The 18,336-nt window shown below is 35.9% G+C and overlaps 2 protein-coding genes across 7 annotated transcripts in view; one reads left to right on the top strand and one right to left on the bottom strand.

Moving 5' to 3' along the window:
• Positions 1-3,530: 3,530 nt before the first annotated feature.
• Positions 3,531-11,773, top strand: LOC129273543 (uncharacterized). Its single transcript, XM_054910594.2, has 5 exons — positions 3,531-3,707; positions 4,907-5,133; positions 5,892-6,015; positions 6,342-6,509; positions 8,342-11,773. Exons 1-5 carry the CDS (start codon positions 3,611-3,613, stop codon positions 8,446-8,448), a joined length of 723 nt encoding a protein of 240 aa, XP_054766569.2. The 5' UTR covers positions 3,531-3,610; the 3' UTR covers positions 8,449-11,773.
• Positions 11,774-15,180: 3,407 nt separating this feature from the next.
• The window catches only part of LOC129272407 (probable JmjC domain-containing histone demethylation protein 2C), a 37,829-nt gene continuing 34,673 nt past the window's right edge, over positions 15,181-18,336 (bottom strand). For all 6 annotated transcript variants that reach the window (XM_064107371.1, XM_064107373.1, XM_064107374.1 and 3 more), the window contains one exon: positions 15,181-18,302. In XM_064107371.1, the coding sequence (XP_063963441.1) occupies positions 17,862-18,302 (441 nt within the window). In that variant the 3' untranslated portion in view covers positions 15,181-17,861. The remainder of the gene's footprint in view (positions 18,303-18,336) is intronic.

The raw sequence follows: 18,336 nt of genomic DNA, 5'->3' as shown, positions 1-18,336 counted from the left end.
TTGCATCGATTTACGTGTAAGATAGTTTTTGTGTCTCGTCTTTCCCTTGTAGTGTCTTTGATATGAAGATAAATCGCGCGCCCTCTTTCGCTCATTAGACAAAAAATTTGAGAATTCGCAAGGTTGGGCCGTATTTTGTCAACGAGAAGAAAAATCAACGCTTAAATGACTCTATTCGAGGGATATTCATCATATTAGGAGGAATTGACTTCACATCGTTTGGTAAGTTTCGTAGGAGGACTTCATTCTGTAAATCCTCTTATTAAATTTGCGGGAAATGTTTAGTATCGTTGAATGCGCCGTGCCTCCAATTTTCCTGTACACGGCGGCAGAGATGCACCCATGGGTGGGCGACGATAACATCTGTTAGTATAGCTCATCTTCTTACATGATTTTACTTATTTTATAATATTATTTTTTGTGTAAAAAGAATTTGATTTTTTCCTAGTGGGGGGAAATTAGGTTTTAGCCCATGTACAGAAGTATAGTATTAGTAAGTTAAAGAGAAGGAGTATTTTGGAGCAATATTGTTGTCTCCAAAATACTCTGTATGTGTGGGCCTTATGGCATCCCGTCCCAGGCTTCATGGAGAGTAAGCCTACGTACAGTAGAAATACTTTTACTCTCCAGAAGCCTCCAGGCTACTTCAGTTCAAGATCGTGAACCCAGGCTGTTCATGAACTTGAATCTTATTCTTGATGAAGTGAAAAACTCAAATTTCAAAGAACCCATGTTATGGCCATGTGAAGACTCGCCAGGCAGAACCAAGGACAAAATAGAGAGTGATGCTTTAGGAGGAGATAGCCTAAAAGGCTAAACAAAAAAAAGGGAAAGAAATGGTCGGGCTTGCCTTAGCCTTGAGCATGTTGCACTCCGTGATGATATTTAAAAATATTTTTACATATACTTTTTCATCACGGAGCCTTGAAATGCTTGCCATATATGCATAAGCGAGACTGTAAACAACCCAAAGATGGATTTCCCTAGGAAATCCATAATTAGAGTTTATAGAGGGTGAAATCGGTTTGTTTCTCTTGATTATATTTAGATCTTAGTATCTATGAACCTTCATATGCCTAATGCGTATGAAGGGGTTAAAATTATTTTAGTATAAATATGAAAAATTAGAGGTTTCTTACCAGACCGATCTCGTGTAGATCCCTCAATCCATTCGTAAACACCACAAATACAATAGGCTTGACCCTTGAAGTTGAACCGCTTCGTTATGACGTACATGTAGCTTAGATTTTAATAAGCAATGTTACAAAATGCTGTTTTGAGATCAATTTATAGATAAAAATTATTATTTAACAAATAATAAAATTTGAAACTTGATTATGAATAATTATTATAATAATAATTATTTATAGTCAAGTTTCAAATTTTATTTGTTAAATAATCATTCTTATCTATTGATTGATCTTCAAAACGGCATTTTGTAACAGGCACCGCTTTTCCGACAGTGAAAAAGTTGTTTAAATCGTGGGAAATTAGTGTGAAAGATGTTTGTATTCTGAAAAAAAGTGAGAATGTTATTTGCATTATGTAACTGTATGTAAGTAAAGAATATAAGTGTAAATGCTGTATGAATGAATGTGAATGTTGTGTTATTGAAAATTTGTGTGATTTTGGTTTTAATTTTAAGTCTCACCTGCATAGCAGAGTGAGACTATAGGCGCCGCTTTGGCAACGACAGCGGCGGCGACGTCAACACCAAATCTTAACCGAAGGTTAAGTTTTTTAAATGACAGCAAAACATAAAAAAGTTTTGGACCTAGTTCATGAAACTTGGCCATATGGTCAGTCAAGTTTTACTTAACATCCTTCCTGAGTTTCAGGTCACATGACCAAGGTCAAAGGTCATTTAGGGTCAATGAACTTAGACCATGTTGGGGGAATCAACATCAAAGTCTTAAACTAAGGTTAAGTTTTTGAAATGTCATCATAACTTAATATGGACCTACATGTAGTTCATTAAAACTTGGGCATAAGATTAATCAAGTATTACTGAATATTCTGCCTGAGTTTCAAGTCACATGACCAAGGTCAAATGTCATTTAGGGTCAATGAACTTTGGCCAAGTTGGGGGTATCTGTTGAATTACCATCATATCTTTGAATGTTTATGGATATGATTCACCAAACTTGGACATAAGAGTAATCAAGTATCACTGAACATCCTGTGCGAGTTTCAGATCACATGATCAAGGTCAAAGGTCATTTAAGGTCAATGAACTTTGACCAAGTTGGGGGTATTTGTTGAATTACCATCATAACTTTAAATGTTTATTGGTCTAGTTCATAAAACTTAGACATAAGAGTAATCAAGTATTTCTGAATGTCCTATGCGAGTTTTAGGTCACATGATCAAGGTCAAAGGTCATTAAAGGTCATCGAACTTTGGCCAAGTTGTAGGTATTTGTTGAATTACCATCATAACTTTGAAAGTTTATGGATCTGATTCATGAAACTTGGACATAAGAGTAATCTAGTATCACTGAACATCCTGTGCAAGTTTCAGGTCACATGACCAAGGTCATGGACTTTGGCCATGTTGGGGGTATTTGTTGAATAACAATCATAACTCTGAAAGTGTATGGATCTAGTTCATAAAACTTGGTCATAGGCCTACTGTAAAAGTGGAAATTTTCGCGGATTTCGCGGCGAGCGCGAATTTAAAAACACACAAATTTATGAGCATCTATTTTAATGCAAGTTTCGAACCGCGGTTCAATTGCGTGTATAGTTTGGGCAAAGAGACTGCATAATTTGACCTATAGAGGGCGACATTTAAGCAAGCTAGCTTGAGTCCCAAAATCACATGCATCGCGAGAATTTGTTCCTTCGTTTTGCCTTCCCCGATGTCCGCCCCGTAAAGAAAAGTTGCGCTAAATGTCACAAAAGCTCATGATTGGATCAAAACAATGTTGAATTACGCCGCTTTAGAGCTAGAACTATTATCAGAAAATGCAATTTTGTCGCTGAAATATTAATTAAAACCATTCACAGATGGGGAAGAAGGAAGTGACTTTGTGATTATGGAGTGTGCAGCGGGAATTCAAGAACCCGTGAATATGTTTTGAAGCCGCCAAGCACGAAATATTAATCCCGCAAAAATAACAGCGTTTACAGTAAGAGTAATCAAGTATAAATGAACATCTAATGCAAGTTTCAGGTCACATGACCAAAGTCAAAGGTCATTTAAGGTCATTAAACTTTGGCCATTTTGGAGGTAATTATTAGATTGCTGTCATAACTTTCAAAGTTTATAGATATAGTTTATAAAATGTGGATATACTGACTAGTCTTAGGTTGCATGATCAAGGTCAAATGTCATTTATTGTCGAAGAACGTTGTATTGTATCATTATATGAATGGTGTTTTTTGTGAATAATTATTTTGTAGTAGTTTTCAAAGTCAGCACTGCTGCTATGTTGAATCGTGCGATGCAGGTGAGACTGCCAGAGGCGCTCTACTTGTCATTCTTCCATAACCAATCATGGCAATCAACACTAATACCCTCTTCAAAAATTTCCTTGTTCCTCTTCCATATCTGAAATTTCAGCTCTTGCACCTCAGTTCTAACACCTGTATCCAGATCTGGTTTGAGGATGGCAACTTCTTTTCAGCATAATGTAGACACTGAGAACCCAGGAGGAGTAATGGCTGGTAAACGAGGACAGATGCTGTCTGCAGGACCAAGGAGAGGTATGTCTAGCCTGTAAATTGCCACTTGGTCTCATCCCACACGGTCTAATCCTAGTTCTCCTACCAGTCCTTCATTTGGTCCAATTGTCACTTAGCCCACTTACCACTTTGTCCATTCTCCAGTTCGCTATATTTTCATTTGATATCCACTCGGTATTTAAGTCTGAATCTATAAGAGGGAAAAGTTAGTAGATGAAATAGAAATTAGACCTTGGCATAACACTATATTGGACAAAGTGGAAATTAGACTGACTTGATGGTAGACCAAGTGGGTTTAGCCATGATGATAGATATTAGAAAATTATACCATCTGCTAATACACCAACTTCACATCAAGTGCATATGAACCATTTATCTTTCCATCGTCAATGGTTAAATATGTCATAGCTTTCGTATTTTACATCTGATTTTGATGAAATTTTCAGTGTTGTGCTTATTTGGTTTTCTTTTCTTTTTTTTCAAATCAAATGTTTGTTGGGGTGGATCCAGACTTCCCCTTTAATAAAGAAAAATTATATACCCATTTTCTCTCAATCTCCTGATATGCTGGTTTAATCTTCTGCTTCTTCTGAATTGCACACATTATATGAAACATTTGCACTCTCCTTAAAGGTAAAATAAAGTAGTTGCAGCAAACAATTATCTGAAAAACCAATAATTCTGATGATCACTAACACAAAAAGGCATATGGGGGATAGTGTGTTAATATTGCTTTGAAAAATACCTGACATTTTATGGAATTCCGTGCTTATTTTGCTCATTTCTCAGCAATTACACAGTTTTTTCCAGAGCCATTTGACACATATTTTTTATTTATACATACAAACAAATTGGGTGGTCATTTTATTGGATTCTGTTCAAACTCATTTGAGATTAAGCACTTTTAGAAACGTACATAGATGACTGGTACGAGATGACGTCATTTTTTTGCGTTCCATATGCCTCGGGTCCTCACACACGTCAACTATCAGAATCGCGCTGTTTCACGTGGACGTACGTACTTGTACGTACACGTCGAGTGAAGTCTAAAGTATTCGCATCTGTAGTGAACAAGGGCAGACGACGTTAACTCGAACGATCAGACGACTGCTACGTCGTTCTCGTTCACTGCTCCTAAACCTCTCTGTTACCACAACTGGCAGTTATCTTTAAAGAATCAAGCATTAGTGTTGATATATTTTGTCAATGTATATTACCAGGTCTGGGCAAGGTCTTTTCATCCAATGAGAACTCTCTAGTGACGCCCCACCGGAAGGCTCTGGGTGATCTGAGTAACAACAAGGCTAGTCGTCAACCTTTAGGGAGTCTAAGTAACACCATTCACAAGACTAACCAGGGTAGTGGACTCATCAAGAAACCTCTTGGTAGTCAGCTCAAGACACCAGGGCCTGGCATCAAGGTGTTCGGAGAAGGACCAGCGCTAAAGGTATGGATTCAGGATCCGAAACAAAATGTTAATAGTACAGTAGATGTTACATATGTCAGCCTCCTATAAGTATGATAATCTATTATCTACCAAGTTGAAGCATTTTTTAAGACCCATATAAATCATGTTTTATTTACATCCTTTCAGTCAAATTTTTGTATGTCATTGTCAAATGTATTTCTGTGGACCAAAGAGATTGTTGCAGATTCTACTATGAATAAGTTGGAATTTTAAGATTGATTGATATTTATTTCATGAATTCCTGGATTTCACAAGTCTTTAGTATTGTATGATTAATAGATTACTTATAAAAGTCCACAATCGTCTGGATGTAGATGTCCATCCCTGTATACACCCACTGTACCCCTGCAAAACTCATATTATGAATGTGCTGAATAGTAAATTATTCAATGATAGAGTAATGGATATTGGATGTAGCTAGTTTCACTTGCTTATTTGTGTATTTTTTTTTTCTATAGGTGGACCAGAAGTTATCAGGAATTGAATTTAAACGTAAACAGAATTTTAGGGAATATAAGTGCTCAGATATGTTCTATTACCAACATATGTAAATTGTAAATTCTTTCCCATGTCTGAAAAATAAATCATTCCCTTTGTTTTCCCTTTACAATTTTTTTGTAAAGATGTCTTTGAAAATTTATAAAGTTAACAGCATGGATTCCTGTGTATGTAGCAATATTTGCTTAGGTACAGTGTACTTATATATTTCTCATTGTATTTTTTAAACATTATTTTAGGGTATAGAGAGCAAGAAGAGAGCCCCCAAGGTCAAACCAGAGATCAAGAAATCCTTAGCAAGTAATCCCAAACCAACCTTCACATTCCCTGATATAGAAAACATGAAGATCTTTAAAGATGATGGTAAGATCTTTTCTCAAAGTTTTCAAAATTCTGGTGATATGAAAAATGAATATTCTTCTGAGTGAAACGATATTGTGAAAGTTACAAATTGGATGTGACAATGGCTCACATCTTCTTTTTTCAATAAGATATACAGGAAATTGGTGTAAAAACTTAGTGTCCGTTCTTTCTCAAATTCAAAGGAAAAAAGATGGACACCGCCATACCCTATGTCTTCATTGCGTAATGTCTCACTAGATATTTGATTTCTAAAAGTTCTGACCCCTGTGAAAACATCACACATTATTATTAGATGATGATTATAGTACTGTCTCTCTCTTTCCTAGACCGGACCTTCAACAGGCTTCCTGCTGAGGATTGCTTGTCTTCACACCTAGATCGTCTTGGTACCATGAAGACCACTCTCTTTAGATACCCTGTCAGAGATGTTGATGACATCAATCCAGACTTCTCACATCTCTCTTTGGATAAGATCATCAGACCAAGCCTATCAGGTAATATATCACGTCCACTGGTTCTCAAAAAGGGGTTTGGGTAGAATGTTTGTTTGTTAGATTATTGGATGGCTCGGGATAGGATGTCAGGGGCCCGTTGCATCAAACTTTTGCCATAAAAAACTCTGGCAAATTTTTTCCAGAGTCTTTTAATGTGTAGTTTTCAATAGCATAATTTTGTTTGCCAGAGTTTTTTTATGGCAAAAGTTTTATGCAACGGGCCCCAGGAGAGCGTTTCATCGCTATTTCTCTTCTGACAAGTTGTGAGATCTGACAAATTTTTTTAAAACTGTTGGATAAACCTTGCTCTGTCGCATAAAACATCCCACAGATTTTTTTTTTCATGAAAGGCTCCCCAGAAGTATTCCACGAGTTAGAGAATATTGCACAAATCGTAGATGAGTGTAACATTCAGGTGCATAGCCGAGGGGGGTTGGGGGGTGGAGGCTGTCACCCCCCCCCCCCAAAAAAAAAGGAGAAAACGAAAAGTGGAGAGAGAAAAGGGAAAGAGGGTATAGCTTTATTATTTTTCCTTCTTATTTTTGGTCAAAAGAGTAAAACCCTAACGAGACGTTCTTCTCTGTTTTCATACAAAATTTTGCTTCCACGCTCTGCGCAGGAATAAATATTGAAAATGTCTTTCCTCTTTGTTTCCCACACCTTTTTCTACTCCTTTTTCCCCTCCTCGGATATGGGACTCGTGTATTTCTTGCCAGAAAGTATAAAGTATACATTGGTTATGAAATATGAGAAGTAAGTTTTGTTTAAGTACATTGACACAAAATTTTCGCTCTTCTGGTCAGAGATTAGTAAAAAATACCGCCACTCCCCGAATCGGCACACGCTATTTGTGCTTTTCAGAAAGCAGTTTTTGGCAAGTATCTGCTAAAGGGGCAGACATTATTCGCGCCGTGCTATATACAAAATTATATACAACAAAACTTTAGTCTACATTGCTGCCCATCCATTTAGTTTGTGGTGCTCATAATTGCTTTCAAAAACAAGTTTTTTATCTCAGCATTTCAATTAAATTTGAGTTAAATTCGATACTAGAGACGCAAGAGACCTCTTTTAATTTTGAATTTGATGAAACATCAAAAACTTTGGGGAAACTCCCCCCTCCCTTCACCCTCCTCCCTAGGGAGCGCGCTTTGCGCGCTCTGTAAGTGTTGGCATGCTTCGCGTGCATGTACCGCCCCCTACAAAATTAAATCCTGGCTACGTGGTTGGCAACATTGGCTCTAATGAGTTGAAGATTTATGGCCCCATGTAGATAATAAAGCAGATGTGAGGTGTTGGTGTTGAGAGAAAAAAATCTGGCTGCTGAACCTTCCAAAACAGGCCTTGGGTTTAAAACATGATTGTACCTTTACCAGCCTCAACATCAAGAAGATCATTCAGATACTGTACCTGAAATCACCCAATGTCTTTAGGCATAATATTTTCTATCATGTTACATGTAGAAAGAAAGTGGCAGTGCATGTAGCATTTGTTACTTGAATGGGAGGAGGGTTTCCTGTATAGGAACCATCTTGTCTCTCTCGCTTATTCTAATTATGGGAGCTATTTAGACATATCAGGGGCCATGATAAGTTTTCGGTTTTCAGGTTTTTGTGGACATAGACCAAAGAATCATGCCTTCGACAGGTTAGGTATTGATTTTTTTTTACTGCCTCCTGTACATTAGATTTTCACCCAAATTGCAAACTTTGTGAGATTATTGAACCCGTGGTTAAAGTGTAAGAGGGGAAACTGCTGGGAATACAATTGAACGGTGATTAGTTGTGTAGATGCAATTTAATTTTCCATCCTTCTCTTATCATGTATTACAGATGATGATCTGCTGATTCCACCTTCATCGACTCCAATGGAGTGCTTAGATCTTCCACCTGTAGAATCCATCGACTTCCTGGATATCAACAATCTTATCTTTGATTGAACCCTTCTCCAGCAGACAGGGTGCGGACATCATCCAGGAACTTCTGTCCTCTGAAAGCACTCCTGAAACAGATATTGACTGTTGCTGTAAAGTAATCTATCTAAAGTAACTTATCTTGTATGTAAATGCTGTCTCATTGCTGCTTTATGTCAAGCCAAAAACTGAAGCTGTGATGCCAGTGGAGACTTTGTGATACAGGTATTAAAAAATAAAGTGGACTTCTCTTGATTTTGAGACCTGTCTGGCAGGGATTGTTTGAACCGATGAAAGATGTTCACATGGATATCTTCAGTGCGCTGCAGGATCTATGGACACTTTCAAGATCTTTTCTCGAGATGATGACCTGGACAGCATCCTTGGGCCGTGCCAACATCATCATCAGGTGATTCTACAATGTTTGCTCCTGTGACAGCTGCCCCATTGGAAACCTGCACATCGAACTCAACCTCAAACCTAACACCAACCTTAATTCCTGATGTTATTTTGACCCCAAACCCTATCACAACCCTAAACCTATGGCCTATTCTCAAGTCCAGTTTAAGTTAAACCATGAACAAACGATGTGCTTAAATTATGGAAAACTCAAATTGTCAAAGCTTTACTTACATTACTGGTTTCTTATATTCAATTTGTTCTCCATGTTTAATGATGACAAAACAATTCAGATAAGTAATAATTCCCAGACAGTTATGAATTACTGGGGTACCAAAAGTACTGGGGAAAAAAATGAACATCTAGTGGCTATCAATAACTTTAAACCAGAGGTTGAATCCAACAAGATTTCAGATTACATCCCGATGACTTGCAGAAATTGTCACAGGAGCAAATGTCCGCTCACCTTATCATGTAGCCCTGTCATGTGGAGCTTTTCATTTGAAGAACAGGTGACCAATCTAGTGAGTGCCATCATACCATTTAGAGACAGTGATTTTCCATTTAAAAAAATTGTCTTTTGCGTTTCTGAAAATCTGTAATTCCGTTTCAACTTGATCTGAAAATGGAAATTCCGTTTTGTCACTGAAAATGTACACAACAAAAACCTGAATTCCGTTTTGCAAAGGTGAATTCCATGAATTTTTACATGAAAAGTGTAAGAACCAAACGGAATTTCCGTTTTATTTACCGGTAAAATGGAAAATCACTGTCCCTAATCATTACATCTCTTAAACACCATACTGTCCGACTTCAGTTATCATGAAGCAACATCCTTGTCAATGCCACTTAGTTATATCAATGTACTGAAATAGGAGTCTGTGATACCCAAGGTATACCACTGCAGAGAAGGACTGCATTCATGGTATCCAAGGCCAAAACGGGACAAAAACTCTTCGAAGTTAATTAATAACTGTATATATCATAATCATGTACATGTATTTACCATCAAGATGTCTTTTTTAATGTATTTTAAGATGATAGCAAAAAAAATCATCCTGGGTCCTGGAACCCACACATATGAAAGAACAATTTTGATTGGTTAATAGTCAGTCTGTTTGACAAACAGTGCATACAACAATGATCTTTATTAGCCATTACCAATCCGTGAGCAATTGATGACAAAATTCTTTGTCACATAAATTATGTCAAAGATCAGGGTTTTCCAGCTTCTTCATTTCAATAGTTTTTAAATCTGTTTCTTTATTTGAACACATGTAAAGTGCTGCTTTTTTTAATAACAAATTTTAGACTTATTGAGCATTTGTCCATTTTTTTTTAGGAATCACCCATAGTTGATAATTTTTCTGGTGTAGATGATGTGACTATCCTTTGTATTTTTTGTCCAAAGTTTTGTTAAAAATTGAAGAATTCACATCTTACAACCTGATAAACTTCAGTAAGCCATCGAAAATAAAAGCAGAAAAATATATCCATTTATGGTATTCCTCTCATACGGGTTAATTATACAAAAAGATTCAGGGGGAGGGATCTAATTATGAGTGACTACATCTATTCTCAATGCATTATCTTTCATTGCACTGCTAAAGTACATTTGAAAAGGAACCAATATTGCATCATGTCTGATAAATTAGGTAATATTCCAGGACTGATGTCATAAAACAGAACAGGATATAATAATTATTCTTTGATATTTTTCTTAAATTGGTGGTATAGAGATAGATAATGGATCTTTTGGACAAAATGTTGCATCTGCAAGCAGGGCAAGTCAGTTCAGTTTGAAAAGTTTGCCCACTCCTTCTCCAAGATTGAAAACGATCATGATACAATGTGCAAAGTTATCAAGCTCAAGTCTCCCTCAACCTTAAGTTGTTTGAATAAATGAAGAAAACTAAAATAAGCATCAATCTCAATCTGGATGTAAAACTGTGAAATAAGAGAGTTATGTGATTTTAAAGTCTTGCTGCATTTTAATGCACAACACATATGATATTCAAATGAAAGAGCCGATGATGTTGCACTAACACTAATTCTGAGAGTCAAATCAATTTTCTTCTTTTTGCAATTTTTGAGAGTAAGTTGGTTTTTTTGTGAGGGTTGAATCATGGAATATATAATGATGGTGATCCCATATATTCACATTGTAGTCAAACCTTGTTTGAATTACAGGAGGGAAAATGTAAATATTTCATGATAATAATGAAATACACAATAGTGAGTGAGTGATGTCAATAGTTGCCTCATTTGCATAGCGCCCCATGTTGTTCATTAACTTGTGAATTCTTTGCGAAAATAAGAAAAGAATATGCCTTAAACTTTCATATTTTGCCTCCAATTTTGATGAAATTGTCAGTGCTTTGCTTGTTTGAGATTTTCCATTTAATACAACTTGATGTTTCACAATCGTTAAGCTTGATATGGAAGCAGTAGTTGGTGTTGATGTCCTTATTTTTATGTGAAGTATTACTAAATTCATTTTGTTTGCTTTAATTTATTTTGTTGCTTTAAATATGGATAGTTTCATTTATTTGCTAGTACGAAGGGAAATTGCTTGCTGGAGACGGGTGGTTGCTTTAAAAAGCCTATATGAGAATGATGAATTTTGGTAGTTAACATGAAATCAAACTTCTACTATCATCTATCATTGTCACATTGCTTTAAAAATGACAGGAACTAAGTGTCAAAATGTGTATTATAGCAATTCAAAACAATTAAAACAAGACTATGAAACAGGACCCATGTGTAATGAATGTCATGAAGATTTTGTTTAGGGCTTTAATGAACCAATGCTAAAATACTGTACAGATGAAATCAAGATGCCTGTATATGACTATTTATGTGACATGAGAATAACAGCATCACTCTCTAAGTAATTAAAGTCATTTTTGTTGTTTTTGTTTTAGTTTTGTAATAAATTTCTTTATATATATGATATATTTGTCTCTTTATTTTTTCATTTTTTAAAATTATTTGTAAATAGATTTGTATTTTTTAATGGTACGTACTCACTTTTAGAATTCTTGGTTCAAATTTAGAAGTCTTCGTTTGACAAAGAATGGTAAGTATCGAAAGTCATTGAAGGTCACATGACTGTCATTGGTATGCAATTATTAGATATTGACCGGCTTTGGGTGAGATACTTCCCAAAGTACATGTAGTCTCATATTGCCCCGAGTGATAACAAGGATATGGGTCTACTGAGAGAAATGTGACAGTATCTCCCAAAAACTAAAGCTAGTCAATATTATTACCTGTAGGCCTACAGCTGTATGATCTGTAATTTGAAGCAATTTTTTGTAGCAATTTATATCTGTTTGCCTGTTGGTATTTCTGATTTCATGTTATTCATGAAGATGATGAAGTAATCCTGGGGGTGTTTCACAAAGATTTAAGTATGACTTTAGTCGCACTTAAATGCTGATGCGTACATGATATGCAATGTGCAATCTTATTGATAGATATGCGGTGTTGCGCGTCCTCATAACACGATCTGACCAATGCGGTCAAGCCTTTCATACCATACTCAACTCGGTATTTAAGTGCAACTCTAAGTCATACTTTAATCTTTGTGAAACACCCCCCTGGCTAAGTAATTGTGACGTAAAGTGTACAGTACAGGCCAAAAGTTTGATGCCACCCTCAGACTTAAAATATAATCATACATAACACTGCATTCTGCATGTATGCAAATGTATTGATACTGAATGGGCTAAGACAGTTCCATGACATCACACAAGCATGTTACCAACCAGGTTTTGACTGCACTTCTGTGAACCCCAGTCGGTTTTCATAATATATTCAAATTTATGCAAACCTTTAAACTTTAAAGGTATGCATAAAATATGAATACATTTAAAGCAAAGGTTGTTTTTGACAACCTGAAAGTTTGTCTGAGGCTTGTATGACATAAAAACAAATGTTAAAAGCTAGGTTTGTATGGTGGCATAAACAATGATATCACTGAAGTGGTTTATATGGTACACCAAGTGCAAAGTCCTCGAAAGGACGGATAAAAGTGGATAGAGGTCGAAAAGAAATGGAAAGGCAAGAAAATAGAGAAATCTTTCAGAAATGAGTGTAATGTAAAAAGGACTGTAAACTAGGCAGAAAGTTTGGGTGTAGGTAGGATGAGAGGCTTGAGTAGAAGGCTGGTTGTGTTTGAGGGGTGAGAGAAGATTGAGTAGATGAGAGTAGGCTATCTTGAGTTGGCTAGTGGAGTTGTCGAGCAGAAGTGGGAAAAGACTCGACGTATCAGGTAGGTTGACTGTCCGCTGTCAGATAAGCTTTCAGTTTGTCAAAAAAAAAACCTTTGCTTTAAATATATTCAAATTTATGCATACCTTTAAAGTTTAAAAGTATGCATACAATTTGAATATATCGTAAAAACCGACTGGGGTTTGACAGAAGTGGAATCAAACCCAGTTGGAAACATGCTTGTGTGATGTCATGGAACTGCCATAGCCCATTCAGTATCAATACATTTGAATGAATGCAGTGTTTTGTCTGATTTTCTTTTAAATCTGAGGGTGGCCCCAAACTTTTGGCCTGTACTGTATATAGCGCAGGCTCGCATCATGCATGGCGCACGCAAGTCTAGTTCTAGACGATTTCAATTGAATTCTATTCTCCGTCGTATCGTACTATCCCGTACGTGCTTCGCCCAAGCCAGGTGAGCACACATATCCGTGAACCTTTACACCTGAATTTTTTTTTTTTTAAACAGGAGGGGTGTATAAATATCATGGTCCCTAGTCGTGCAGTTGAACCCTGGCTCGGTCATTGTGACGTATTTTGTGTCGAGTCAATCAATTAGACAAAATACACGTTTATATGAGACAGGTAATAATCTAATTTAACTAATTGCATTTTGTATATATATTTTGAAAAATATGAAAGTAAACTGTGATTGGGATTCGGAATACACTCAAGTACACCTTACGAATGGTCCATGATCTGATTATGGAACAAATCACATTTTACTTGTTATGAAAATTTGTATGCGAAGTATCTTTATGTTTGAGGATGAAATTACCTTTTAAGAATAATAAAACAATTTTAGATGATCGCAAGCCCTTATTTGGAGTAAGGGTCAAATTGTACCCAATCGTACGATTGCTATGACGTCATTACGACTAGATATTTAATTCGCTTTTATTCCATTCAGGATGGTCACAGATTTGAACATGATTCCATGAAATCATTTTGCATACTTCGAACTCCAAATTTTATCTCCTTTCTTTACGTTATGAACTGCTCAGGCCAATAATTGAGAGCATTACCATGTGAACTAGAAAATAGATAATTAATTTCAGGATGGTCCCACTTGAGAGGGTCAGATAAACATATTTGCGGAATTATCCTTCAGTATATTTTAGAATTGTATGGACTTGCCAAAGTCAAACTTGCCTAATGTAAAGGACAAGTCAACCCAAACAAAGAGTTGATTTGAATAATAAGAGAAAAATCAAACAAGCATAACACTGAAAATGTCGTCAAAATCGGATGTAAAATAAGAAAGTTATATTTTTAAATTTCGCTTGATTTCACAAAATAGTTATATGCACATCCGGTCTGTATGCAAATGAGGGGACTGATGACATCACTATTTCTTTTGTATTTCATTATATGACATAAAATATTCAAATTTCCTCCTCATTGTCCTGCGAAAAGAAGTTTTATTCCTCCCTGAACATGTGGAATTACCAATGTTTTAACATTTTATGGTTCAGTCAAGTGGGTCCTTATTGTCAAATCTGGAAAATTGAAATATGGTACATTTCAAACAATAAAAAACAAAAATAGTGAGCTACATCATCGAATCTCTCATTTGCATTTAACTGAGTTGTCCTTATAACTGTTTCGCGAAACTTTAAAATATCATAACTTTCTTATTTTACATCCGATTTTGATGAAATTTTCAGTGTTATGCTTGCTTGATTTTTCTTTGATTCAAATCAACATTATTCTGGGGTGGACTTAACCTTTTAAGTATTCAAATTTCACTTCTCATGATCCCCAACAGAAGCTTTATGAAAAGATGACACACCTTTGAATGTTTTTTTTGGTAATATATAAATGTCATTTTTCCCTTGTAGTTCCTCTTTAATCCACCCTCCAATTGCTCTCTTTATGACTCTTGCCCTTCTATTTTCATTTCTTTATCATCTCCTAAACACTTTCCACATTCTATTCAAATTTCTCTCAATACTCGTCTAACTTCCACCTCTCTGTTGATATTGCTCAAGTACAATCTTGTTCCTTTAATCATACAGACAGAATGAGTATCCAACAAATCCCCTTCATAGCCACACAAATAATAGAACATCACAAAATTGGAAGTTATTTTTATGTTTTTGTATTATTTGTTTTAGTCAACTGTATAACAAGATTTTCTTCATTTTCTTCACTTTTTTTAGCAAGCCAAGCCATGCACAAGTCAACTGATTTCATAAAATAAGAATGTCATATTCACAAGAATTTACAGATAAACACAATTTCCTTTTGACTATAAATTCTATTTCCAACCGAAATACATTTCATCGTCTTCTGTCAACTAAAAAGGTCATCAAAGTGATCTCGATTACAAACTCATAAAAGAGTGATAAGGAGACAGGAATCCCTATCCATACAAAAATATCACTATGACCCTAAGTATATACATTACCACACATATTATTCCCCAACACAACAAACACAACTACAAAGAAATCAATCTTTGTTGTTTCTTGTAAAAATCAATTTCATATAAATGGGTTTTATCAACAGAAAATATCACAATCAAGGTGCATTTTTGTAATTGTGTTTAAAAAAAGAAAAAAAGATATCACAGCTTTTCTAAGAGAAAAATCCATTTTGCTGCGAGACAAGAATTAAGATATAAAGTACATAAATGCTATATATCTATCTCTCACATATTTACAATGATCATATGATTTTTGCCATAGTGACAAACATTTGATTCTGTGCTACATATATTGTTCTCTACATCGCTGTACAAACTACACTCTCACGAATCCATTTCATCACAGAAATGACATAATTTCCATAAATGAGGACAAGATTCAACTATACATGTACAACCATAACCTACAAACATCTGGAAAGTTTTCAACTACATGATGCTGACCTAGCCTAAGCTGAAAAAACCCTAAATGTACTTGACATAAAATGGAAAAGGCAGTTTAATCAATGAATGCAAAAAAAAAGTCCTCTGAACTATCATGAACACACACTTATATAATTGTATGGACATAATTTTAACATAAAGTTATTCCTTCTTGTTCTAAAATCAATCATGGATCAACGAGATCACAGTTTTTATATTTCAATATTTCCTTATGCCAGTCACATCCTATACCCATTTCTACAATAAATCGCCCAATTTCATTCATTTATTTATCAGGCACATTTAGTTTTGGTCAAATGATTTTCTGAGGTTTTTACAAATCTTGATATAAACAAGAAGAAAAAAAAATCACTACTAATAAAAAAATTCATATGGAATGTTTGAAAGAATTGTAATGAAATCAACAATGCTGCATGCCATGCAACCAACATGATAGCTATACATACAACACAATGGACTGCCAACTATAGAAAAAACATAAATAAATTAGTTATCCAATCCTTATCACGACTCTTGTACTATCAACATTTCTAACCGTAATGCATCGCACTTCTCTGCAACTCATTGATACAAAAACAGAAGTGATCATTTGCTCGATTTGATGGTTAATTTCATTCAAACTGTCCATTTCACATTTTGGCCAAGTCAGGGTAATAAAATACATGATAAACATAGCGAATTGAAAGCTTAAATCATGCATATCACAGTTCAGTCTTATACATGTATGTATGATAACTCCTGGCGCCCTTCGTTATTATTAGACAGCCAAAAGACACTTCCCATTGCTTTTTGTTGATTTCTTCATTTATTACATCTTACCGCAATGTAAAAAATAAAAAATAAAATTATGATCTTATAAATTTTGGTTTCCTTTTCCTTCTCAAAATAAGACATTAACTAATCGAAAATGGCTCCTAAAACAATGGATTTGCAAGTGATTATGTCTTTCTTGACATCTACACCTTTGTCACTGCTGCTGTTCCAACACAAAGCAATGAGGCATTTCAAACCCTGTTCTGGGCACCTAGCCTTCACTACATGAACCAAACAGGATGCTCTCTCCTGCTTTCATTCACTAACTTTGTACAGACACCTCGTCGTCATATAAAATCAATTTCAAAATTCCATTGGAAAACGCATAAATATATCTCACCCATTTACGAATTCATCGAAAGTTAGAAATAAAATACTTGAAATTCATTTCCTCCATCCTTTTCAAAATCTTCCAATCCATCTCTCTCTTCATATTCCAATAGAGGTCATTCAATATAGCTCTAATATAATCTTCATTTCTTGCTCCATGTCTAAATTAAATTTGCTATAGAATTAGAGCACCTTATCTCCACGATTGCTGAGGTATTTGGACAATTAACATGTACATCACTGAGTCTTCTATATACTTTGCTTCAAGTACATGTATACAGTGGAAGAGACAAAAAAAAAGAGACAAACTAACTTGATTAACGATCATCAAGCCAACCACAAAATGTCTTTCTCATTTCATTTACAAGTGTATTTTATTTTCAAAAGATTTGCTCTGAGTAGTAAGCAATATCCATTATGACATCCCTTATTTTGAATATCTAATTGGCATACTCATTTTGGAAGAATCAAAACCCAAGAAGGGATCTACTTTCAGTAAATCAACAGGTTCCTGGCACTTTACATACCTCATGGCAAAATCTGTACCCCACTGCTTCTCGCTCCAGTCCCCTGTGAGTTTGTTGGTTTTTGACAGACATTTCTACCTCTACCTAAATAGAATATATTGGTTCTTTGGGGTTTCCTAGACTATTACACATTGCAGCTCGTCAGGTTGAACAATGACAAACATCTAGTTTACTTGACACCCGATCCTCTCCAGTTGAAACGCCCGTTTTTCCTTGGCTAATTGTCACGAGCTACTGCAGGTGTTGTTGCTTGTGACCGGTGGCGTTGACGCAGGAGAGGGCTTAGACTGCGGTGATTTCGCAACCAGTTGCTGGGGGACCAGCTGTTGTTGGTGTTGTGGCTGCTGATGATGTTGTGATGTTGCAGTGGGCTGTGGCTGCTGCAGCAGAAGTTGCTGTTGGTGTTGCTGTTGCTGCAGTGCTTCAAACACCTTACCAGCTCCAAAGGGGTCGGTCAACTCCCCGGGCGGTGTCTTGGTCACCAGCAGCCCAATGGTGTCCTTAATGGCATGGTAGATGATGTTCTTTACTTGCAGTTTGTCTTCATGGTTGGAGTGGGTAGCACTGAGCTGACGGAACTCCTGAGTCAACCAGAAACATTCACTGATGTGCTCTGGAGAGACAAAGTCCTCTGCAACCTTGATGGACGAGTGGACATTCCTCACCTGAAATGAAATCAAAGTACAGACGTGGTCACAA

This window comes from Lytechinus pictus, chromosome 12 (assembly GCF_037042905.1).
Source record: "Lytechinus pictus isolate F3 Inbred chromosome 12, Lp3.0, whole genome shotgun sequence".
NCBI lineage: Eukaryota > Metazoa > Echinodermata > Echinoidea > Temnopleuroida > Toxopneustidae > Lytechinus > Lytechinus pictus.
Note: the sequence above shows the minus strand (reverse complement) of the source record. Positions and strands in the feature narration are given on the sequence as shown.

Excerpts from the sequence above, each read along its gene's own strand:
- LOC129273543 (XM_054910594.2), top strand. The coding sequence starts at position 3,611 with ATGGCAACTTCTTTTCAGCATAATGTAGACACTGAGAACCCAGGAGGA. Across the intron at positions 5,134-5,891 it reads GAGAAGGACCAGCGCTAAAG|GGTATAGAGAGCAAGAAGAG; the intron begins GTATGGATTCAG and ends ACATTATTTTAG. Across the intron at positions 6,016-6,341 it reads GAAGATCTTTAAAGATGATG|ACCGGACCTTCAACAGGCTT; the intron begins GTAAGATCTTTT and ends TCTCTTTCCTAG.